The sequence below is a fragment of the Lycium barbarum genome, chromosome 8, assembly GCF_019175385.1.
Source record: "Lycium barbarum isolate Lr01 chromosome 8, ASM1917538v2, whole genome shotgun sequence".
In the NCBI taxonomy this organism is placed as follows: Eukaryota; Viridiplantae; Streptophyta; class Magnoliopsida; order Solanales; family Solanaceae; genus Lycium; species Lycium barbarum.
Window position 1 is genome coordinate 100,869,712 of NC_083344.1, and position 10,735 is coordinate 100,880,446.

The 10,735-nt window shown below is 39.4% G+C and overlaps 1 protein-coding gene and 1 non-coding gene across 2 annotated transcripts; both read right to left on the minus strand.

The window, feature by feature from the left end:
• Window positions 1–1,350: 1,350 nt before the first annotated feature.
• Window positions 1,351–9,769, minus strand: LOC132608019 (uncharacterized). Its single transcript, XM_060322102.1, has 5 exons — window positions 9,639–9,769; window positions 8,984–9,312; window positions 7,158–7,306; window positions 6,653–7,115; window positions 1,351–1,487 (listed from the first exon to the last, which is right to left on the minus strand). Exons 1-5 carry the CDS (start codon window positions 9,767–9,769, stop codon window positions 1,351–1,353), a joined length of 1,209 nt encoding a protein of 402 aa, XP_060178085.1.
• On the minus strand, window positions 3,411–3,484 carry TRNAW-CCA (transfer RNA tryptophan (anticodon CCA)). The gene has a single exon. It is a non-coding gene; the product is annotated as a tRNA-Trp (tRNA).
• Window positions 9,770–10,735: the final 966 nt, after the last annotated feature.

The following is a 10,735-nucleotide window of genomic DNA, read 5'->3' on the forward strand; positions in this document are numbered from 1 at the left end:
TCCTCAGACCCCATATTGTGGGATTTCACTAGGTATGTTGTTGTTGTTGTTGTTGTTTTATGGTTGAGACACTGTTGAACATATTCTATTCTTGATTAATCTGTGGTATGTCTATATTAATTGAGATCATTTGGTTCCCTGTTAGCAAAGTGAAACATGAAGTCCATAGGGTCTCAAATAGGCTACAGTTGAGTTTATTTGAGGCTTCATAGACTAGTTTTGGTGAACTAGAGAGTCTAAGTCCCTATACTTGCTCTATGTGCTTGGTTTTGGACCCAGTTAGTTGGATGTATGGTCTCTCTGTGTAAAGTGCTGAGACCAAATTTTCCCATATAGACTCCAACTGCTGTGATCATGTTCTTGTTTTGGGGTTCACTTGATTGGCAAAATCTACTTCTACATGGTTCATTTTCTGTCTTTTTTTTTTTTTTTTAAAAACAAGTTGTAACTGGGAAACAAGTTAGTACAAACATGACTGGTGTATCATCTTGCTTAATTAAATTCTGATACATGGCTGCATTTAAAAAGGAAATGGTTTTCTCTGTGAATCAAGTGTTGCGTCATAAATTTTCTTGAGTTTAGAACTTATATGAGTAAACTTTTTGTGTTTGGGTTGAAATCCTGCTTAAGTCCCTCAGGCTCTTCTCTTTGTACATTCTCTTAAGTTTGTCAATACAATCTGTTGAGACCTTTTCTTTTTCTTTTGAGTTTTCTTACTGTGCCCCTTAATTGTCCTAATATACACCTTGTCGCCACTGCTTAAGTAAGAATCTGTGTTCTGAATGAGGTATATCAGTGAGCAGTTGAGAGTCTTTCTATGAGTGTTCACATTTATGAAGTGAATCTATATGGATATATGTTGCACATAAGTGGTATACACCCGTACACCAGGCCCATATCATTGTTATATGTTCTATAACATATAGGGATGTATATGCTTGGTATACAATGGGTATATCCTCCATGTGAGCTTTTTTTTCTAAATGTTGATTCAACGGCTAAGCTGTTTGGTTCTGAATCTGCTCTTCCATGTCTTGTTTGAACCTTATTCTTATTACTTAATAGGAAACACTTTAGGCATCAGTTCCAAGCCATAATTGCCTTAATCTAAAATCTGTTTAGCTCTATGTTCTTTTTCCTTTCTAAAAGTATATGATTAGCTTTTGAAGCTTGGGCCATTATGTTTTTGGGCCAGACCTTTAGTCTACATTTGATTTATCGTTGTGGGATTGAATACTAGTGTGAGATCAGTATAGTTAGTCTCTTATTTATAACTTGGCATACAAATATTGAACACCACCTCTCCTATATATTGTGAGTTAACACATAAATGGAGATGCCAAATAGCACTCAAGGATAATCTTGAGCCTTCTCTGGTGTTTGCCATGCCTGGGGTTCCTGGAAACCCCTTGGATCTTGTGCAACATCAAGAACGAGAATGCAAAAGCTTTCCTTTTTTGGGCCATTTTTAACATCTCCATGGGTGTCTATACCCATGGTATATTTAAAAAGATGTTGGTGTATATTTAGTTGCTTGACATTGTTTATCCTTATAAAAAATAGGTTTGTGGATTTTTTTTGTTATTTATCGATAAATGGGCATGTTGCTACACTGTTTTAACTTATATGGGCTTTAAGGATGTGAGCCCATGATTATTTGCAATTTTTTTGAGGAGGCCGGCCTATTTGCTGATTTTTTCAGTTTACTTAGATATCCATACTTAGTTAAATTTCCATTCTATCAAATAATGTATATTGAAGTTACCCGCTTTACATATACTAGCTATATCAGTTCTTTTACCTTTATGTATAGTCTAAAATTTCCTAATTATTATCTCATTCCTTTTTGCTTGCATGAAATGCCATTGTTGGATGATCTTTCTGGTATAAACCCATTGGGCCAAAGGCCCAATAATTTCTTTTGATCGAGTCCGCTGAGAAAATAAAAGGGAAGTTGATATGTTTTTGAAGGCCCAGCCAATGGGTGAAAATGGTACTAATGGGCTTGGGTAGGCCCATCAATTAAAAAATTCACTTTCCTCCTTTCTCCGCTTATATATTTGACATGTATATATTGTATGTGTACTGAATATGTGAATAATGGAACCCTTTTGCATGCTAGAACTTAGGAAGAACGCCTAGTATTTTTAAGAGGTCGCCAAAAACTTTTTCCAAACTCGGTTAATGGTTAATTTTGCATAAAACTAAAACTTGGTTTGATAGTGAGTTTCTCAAAATTGGTTAAACGACATGGCTAATTGCAGAAGAGGAATGGGATCTTGCTTAAGTTTAAAATGAAGCAATGTCTAGCGTCTTTTCCTTAAAGCTGGCCAAAAATAAAAAATGAATTTCCAAACTATCATCCGTGATTTGTAAAAAATGGGCAAACTGTTTAATATTTGGGAACGGGTTGAAAACAGTCTTTTACAAAAACTCAAAGACCGAATTTGGGCTCGATCTGGTTGCATGCATTCTTTAAAAGTGGAAATGGGTTTGGACTTGGTAAAAATCTAATGAGATTCGACTGGTTTGGGCTTGACAGCCTCAAAACAAAAGTGAAATGAAGACAAGACTATTTGGACCACAATTCAGGACTTTGGGTTTGGAATATAAGTTGACTTATGGGCTTAAATGATAAAATTAGGCTTAAAAATTTTGTATTTCTTTATATATAATGTATAAACAATCGGAGATATACTCCATATTTTCTATATATATGTATAAAATCCGTAAGTACTAGACCCATTTCGTTAGGACTAGAATAGTAGCGACTCTACTCGGGAGAAATCCCGGGTGCATGGTAGTTCGGCAACGAAGTGAGTTGAACACTTGCGTGGATTTTTAAACCAAAACCCCCTCTTGTAAAGGGGGAATATTCGCCAAATTCTTTTTTGGAACCATGTTATGATATGAAAAGGAATGATATTTTGCGAAAAAATTAAAACACTCTTTTAGCAAATAAATACGTTAATCACATATTGAAGCTCGTAGGTCAACCGTATTCTACAGATCCTTAATATTAGGAAGCTTAAATCCTTTCCTATGGGATCACTAGAACCCTTACCTCAAACTCTTGTCCAAAAGATTTTTCTCTTATTTTTGAAAAAAAAAAATCTTTTAACTTGATTTTCCTAATTTCTCTTAATAAATTAGGTGGCGACTCTAAAAAACATAAAATCCAAAATTAGAGCACCAACAACCTCGTAGTAACTTTTATGCCTAACCCGCATAAAAGCGAACCATAACAGTAGATATCATAGGCCGACTAAAATTAGTATCATGCATAACATCTCTTTTTGATTGACCTCCTCCTTTCTTTAATTCACAGGCACAGGAGGTCAAATTCCGATTGTTGTGAAAGTTACTGAATGAATCTATTTTATTCTAATTCGATCTAAGAAGAAAAAAATCACGCTCTGTAGGATTTGAACCTACGACATCGGGTTTTGGAGACCCACGTTCTACCGAACTGAACTAAGAGCGCTTTCTTATCAGAATAGATAAGACTGTAAACAAAAGAATTCTTTTCATAACCCCAATACATTTTGTATGCATATACTAGAATAGCATGATAAAAATCAAAGATTATGTCCAATTTGAAGCGATCTCAATTGATCCCTCGTTACTGCTCCTTTGAGCAGTAATAGGTAGGGATGACAGGATTTGAACCTTTCAGAAAATCAATAAAATAGACAGATAGGCACAACAACACATAACCACACCAGAAATCATCCAACACAGGGATAAATAAATCCACACAAATAGAAATCAACAAGAGTAACTAAACCCACGTAATCACCAAACACAATCGTAAAACATAAATTATCTCAACTCGGTCACATATCCGTACACACATGATAAATGGTAGTGTTTGACCCATTAGCCATGACCTGTAGGGGACCCATGGTGTTCATGTACCCTTGCTCCGGAATCTTAGCTCGGATCACGAGCCTTTTAACTTAGGGCACATCCTCACCCCCTGTCAAATGTGCCTTTTCATATTTATATATCTTTCTCATCATAATGTATTTCCGTTCCACAATCAATAAGGAATGTGAACAATCAAGAATCAATGTCAGGGAAAACAAGTCATCATATCACAAGTCATATCAAAACTCAAAAATCAATTCATCAACAATCATGAATAAGGGGTTACCCAAGTCAACAATAAGAGTATATATGAACTCCTTCTTTATCATTTCATCATATAATTCATCAATCTATATCAAACTGTAGGAATTATCAACCATACTTTATGTATGAAGCCCTAATCATGCTTCTCCTATCAATTTCATATCACATACAATCAACTAATCTAAGTCTAACTCAAGTAGACCGTAGCCTAACTTAAAGCAGAACTGGAACAATGTAATCACTCCGCAATAGCTTTCCCCTTTCGTAAAGCTTCCGAACGTTCAATGTCTAGAAATACAGAGCTATATGAGTATTCAAGTTATCTACTCAAACAATACAACACCTTGGGGAAAAGCACCCAATTAAATTCTTCCCTTTTTAGTGGATGAACTATCACTAAGCATGAATTCATCATAATATCGACCCCAAACCATCATACTATTCCCATTCATGGGTTTGCTAATCAACCCTTTTTTTCTAGCAGTTTTTATGCTAAAGTTATCATCTTTATGAAACCCTAGGTCTCAATCAACAAGTTCCACAATTAATAGGCAAGTTCTCATCCTAGAAAGCGATAATATATACTCCTAGATTATTAAACAACAATAAAATCAACAACCCATTCAATAATCAAGGGTTTTCTTAAGTTCTAGGTTTTAGTCCTTTCATTCAACATTAATGGACCTTTAACTACTCATGGAATCTATCATGATGATGGAATTAACAAAGTCGAGGGTTGAGACTTACCTTTCAGCGCGCTTTAGCCCTAGCCTTAAATTTTCGCCACAGTAGTTTTTGGAAACTGTTTTGATGTTATGTGGGGAATGGGTTTGGAATGAAGAATATAAAATACGAATTCTGCCTCCCGTCGACCACTGCAGCGGTCAGTGTCTCACTGCAGCGGTCTCGCTATAACAGGAATGCTCCCGCTATGGTAGACCTCATTAAGGTCTCGCCTCCTGCGGTGGCGACCCACAACCCGCTACGATGGACCCGCTACAACGGTCCATAATAACTCGGGTTTTTGCACTAGTTTTCACCCAAAAGTCCCAACATCAATCTAAGGCCCTACAGATGTGAACAAAACATGTACAGATACATAAAAACACACTACGGACTCACCTGCAAAATTCCCAATGAAGGTCTTTTCCTAAGTCACCCCCCATAAATGCTCGGTCGTTACATTAGATACCAATTAAACAACCGTTCGTCCCTGAACGGACAAAATAAAGAATAAGGGGAAGGTACCTGATTCAGTGAAAAGCTGGGGATAATTCTTTCGTATATTAGATTTTGTCTTCCAAGTAGCTTCCTCAACGGGATGGTTCTTCCACTGAACCTTCACTGACGCTATTTATTTCGACCTCAACTTACGAACCTCTCTATCTAAAATAACAATAGGCTTTTCTTCATAGGACAAATTCTCATCCAACAAGACAGAATCCTAATGAATGATAAACAAACCATCACCATGATATCTCTTCAACATAGAGACATGGAACACTAGATGGACACCTGACAAACCTGGGGGAAAAGCCAACTCATAGGCTACATCCCCCACACGATTGAGAATCTCAAACGGGCAAATGAATCTGGGACTAAGGTTACCTTTATTCCCAAATCTCATCACACCCTTCATGGGTGCTACCTTCAACAATACATGCTCTCCAACCATGAACTCAAGATCTCGGACCTTTCGATCTGCATACTCCTTCAGCTTACTCTGAGAAGCCTAGAGCTTTTCCCGAATCACCTTGACTTTATCTAATGATTCTCTCAAAGATATGTATCCCATAACCTTACCTCAAAAGCATCAAACCATCTAATACAAGACCTACACCTCCTCCCATAAAGAGCCTCAAATGCGGCAATATCAATACTCGAGTGATAATTATTTTTATAAGCAAACTCAGCCAATGGTAAGAACTGATCCCAATGGCCACCAAAGTCAATCACACAAGCTCAGAGCATATCCTATAGGACCTAAATAGTCCGCTCAGACTGTCCATCTGTTTGAGTGTGGAAAGGATCTGTCTGAGTGTGGAAAGAGGCACTAAGGTCCAATTTAGTACCCAATTCCAAATTCTTCCAAAATCGAGATGTAAATGTCGTGCCTCTATTAGATATGATGGAAATAGAGACCTCATGCAGACGAACAAAATGGAAATAGGGACCTCATGCAGATGAACAATCTCACGAATATAAATCTGGGCCAACTTCTGGGCGGTATGGGTAATCGAAATCAGTATAAAATGGGCAAAATTGGTAAATCTATTAACAATGACCCAAATCGAGTCAAACTTGCCCAAGGTGTTTGGAAGACCAACCACAAAATCCATCGCTATCCTCTCTCATTTTCACTCTGGAATAGGCATCCTCTAAAGTTTACCCCCAGGTCTCTTGTGCTCGTACTTCACCTGCTGGCAATACAAACATTATGCGACAAACTCAACAATATCGCGCTTCATCCTAGCCCACCAATAGTGCTGCCTCAAGTCACGGTAATTTTTGGTAGCACCAGGATGAATGGAATATCTAGAATTATGAGCCTCCGCTAAAATTGTCTTAATCAAATCAACACATGAAACACAAATACGCCTCTTAACTCTCAAGGCACCCTCATCATTAATAACGGATTCCTTGTCCTCACCATGTAAGACTTTATCGCGAATCTTACTCAAACTCGCATTCTCGAATTGTCTGGCCTTAATATGCTCCAGAAACAAGGATCTCGCCTCAGCACAAGCCAATACCCTGCCTGAATTAGACACCTCAAGCCTCATGAAACTATTAGCTAGAGTCTGAACCTCCCTGGCCAATGGACGCTCTGACGCAATCAAACGAACCAAACTCCCTATACTAGTTGATTTCCTGCACAAGGCATCTGCCACCACGTTTGCCTTGCCAGGATGGTATAAGATAATAATGTCATAATCCTTAAGCAACTTCATCCATCTCCGTTGCCTAGAATTTAGATCCCTCTAAGTAAACACATGCTGAAGACTGTGATGATCAGTAAATACCCCGCAATGGGAACCATAGAGGTAGTGCCTCCAAATCTTCAATGTGAACACCACCACTGCCAACTCCAAATCATGAGTAGGATAGTTCTTCTCATGATTCTTCAGCTGTCTGGATACATAAGAAATCACCTTATTTTCCTGCATCAAAACTGCACCCAAACCAGAACGAGAAGCATCACAATAAACTACAAAATCCTTGCCCTCCACGGGAAAAGATAGAATAAGAGTTGTAGTCAATAAAGTCTTGAGCTTTAGAATCTCTCCTCACACTCATCGGACCATTGAAAAGGTACCTTTTTCTGAGTCAACCACGTCAAATGCGAAGCAACAGAAGCAAACCCCTTCACGAACCTACTAAGAAGCAAACCCCTTCACGGACTAATAGTTATAACTAGCCAACCCCACGAAACTGCAGATATCTGTCACGGATGTGGGCCTGGCCCAATCCCTCACTACCTCAATTTTTTTTAGATCCGCCATAATCCCTTCCTTCAAAACAACATGTCCTAAGAAGGGCACAGACGTAAGCCAAAACTCACACTTAGAGAACTTGGCATACAACTCCCTGTCTCTCAGCAACCCAAGAAGAACTCTCAAATGTTTTTCATGATCTTCCTTACTCCTCGAATAAATAAAAACATCATCAATGAACACAATCACGAAGAAATTTGAGTATGGCTTAAAAATATGGTTCATTAAATCCATAAAAGAGGATGGGGCGTTAGTAAGCCCGAAAGACATAACCAAAAACTTATAGTGCCCATACCTGGTTCGGAAAGCAGTCTTAGGAATATCCTCTGCCTGAATTTTCAACTGATGATACCCTGACCTCAAATCAATTTTCTTTGGGGAGGGACTAAGGTTACCCTTCCACTCAAGTCTAGGCACCCCGGACACAGATAAGGTGACTGTCTTGGCATGACATTCCAGAATTTCATAGTAAGGAGCTAGCCAACTCATACCCAGAATGACATCAAAATCTATCATGTCTAAGATTACTAAGTCAGCCCAGGTGCCATACCCCATAAGTGTGACAATACAAGATCGAAAAACTCTATCTACAACCACAAAATCTCTAACTGGAGTAGATACATGTATAGGGGCATCAAGTAAATTATAGACCATATTAAGACCCATAGAGAAATATGTAGAAACATAAGAAAACGTAGAACTCGGGTAAAATAATACGAAAGCCATTCGGTGACATACTGAGATGTTACTTGTAATAATTGCATTTGAGCCCTCAACCTCTGTCATGCTAGAAAAGGCATAACAATGAACCCATCCGCCAGTAGCCTGCGAACTATTGCTATCAACCTGCTCTGTCTGAGCTCTACCCTTGCCGGGCTGATGACCATCTCCACAAGACTGAGACCCGCCTCTGTTAGGCTAGGGGCCACCTCTACCAGTTGTGTGACCGCCACACCCAGACTGAGCTTGGTTCCCACAATAAGATCCTCCCCCCCCCCTACCTAGTGCTGCGACTCGAGGAGCCTAAAACTGAGTGCCTTGACCACCTTGCCTAAGTCTTGGAGAATTTCTCCTGAAATGCTCGGTATCACCACACTCAAAACATCCATGGTCTAGCGTCGGATGCTGAACAGAAATGGATGAAGCTAAGTAAACACCATAATCTGGAGCTCTGGTGTGCGAACCCCCTGGCTAACTGAAATAGTGCTAACTTACCCCTGATAGGCCTCCAGCTGAAACTTGTATAGTTAACTGAATAGGGCGTCTCAAATAAAACTGGGAACTCTAGCCCTTAGCGAAAGAGCCACTGTAACCACTACCCTTTCGAGCCTTCTTCTCTGCGTGCTAATGGTAACCCTCTTGCCGAACTCCCTCGACAGTCCTAAGATGATGCACCACTTCCTGAAAAAGATCACCTATGGCTGCAAGCTGAAGAGCTGACAATTGAAGGGCAGTGCTGAACCCCTTCACAAATATCCTAACCCTCTCCTCCTCAGTAGGAACAAGCTGGAGGGCATAGCGAGACAACAAATGAAACTGAGCCTCATAAGCAGCCACAGATAAATTACCCTGCTCAATGTTGTTGAACTCATCACGCCTGCGATCCCTTAAGGTACGAGGAACATATTTATCTAGAAACACCTGATAAAACTCTGTCCAAGTCAGTGGAGGTAATCCTGCTGGTCTGCATTCCACAAAATCCCTCTACCATAACTTGGCATCACCCAAGAGCTGGAAGGTCATGAACTCAACATCATATTTCTCCACTGCCCCCATCTTATGGATCCTCTCATAACAATCCATAATAAACTCGTAAACATCTTCAACCTCAGTGGCAGAACTCTGGAGGTTTCATCTTAGTGAACCTCCAAAACAAATCATGCTCATCCCCGGACCTCCTACTGGCCTAGGATATACACCCTGTTCGGTAGCCTCATCTAAAGGAGGAGCTACGGCTACAGCATGCTGTAACCCCAGAGCACGAGCTCTGCTCGGAGCTGGATTACCTACTCTGGTACCCTGGCCTGGCCTCCTCCACGAACTGTGGCCCTAGCGGCCTGTCCTTTACCATATGCTGCAACCCCAGTGGCCGGCGCGGGTACCTCATTAGCTGCTGCTGCCACCACACGAGTCTTTTCCATCTATGAGAGAATAGAAGGGAAAGTCATATACAATTTTGAATCATCCAGATACCAATTGGAATCAAGTAGCATGAAAGAAAGAAAGAAATTAAATTTTCCTAGTGTCCCATAGCCTCTTGACGATAAGTACAGATGTCTTTATACCGATCCGCAAGACTCTACAAGACATGTCCTTGTACAACGAGATCGATGAACCTAAAGCTCTGATACCAACTTTGTCATGATCCAAACAGTCGTGAATGGCACCCACCCAAATCCCCTAGTAGGCGAACCATCTACTTAACCAACCATCCCAACCACTATCAAATTACTTAGCCAATTTTAAAGCATTCAAGGATATAACAAGTATAAATATCTCTAAAAGTCTAGTCATGCCATAATTAAATAAAATATGCGGAAGTCTAAACTATTATAATCCCAAAATCTGGAAGTCATCGTATAAGGACTCTAACACAACTGTTTCAGAAAGAACCACTGTCTAAAAATAACATAAATGTCTTAAATGAAATAGACATCTAAAATAGAAAAGATCTTCTAGCGGCCTGGCATGGATAATAGCTCACCCTCGAATATATTGGAAACTGGCCTCAAGTTAAATATGAGGTCTTGTAGAAGTCATTGGATCACAAACTGCACTCAAAAGAATGCAGCAAGATAGTCTCAGTACAAACACTATGTACCGGGAGATATCAGAGGCCGACTAAGATTAGTATCATGCATACAATCACAAAATCAATAAAATAGATAGATAGGCATAGCAACATATAACCACACCAGAAATCATCAACAAGAATAATCCAACACCGAAATATATCAGCCAACACAGGGATAGATAAGTCCACACAAATAGTAATCAATAAGAGTAACTCAACCTGCATAATCACCAAACACAATCGCAAAACACAAAATATCTCAACTCTGTCACATATCCGTACATACATGCTAAATGGTAGTGTTTGACCCATT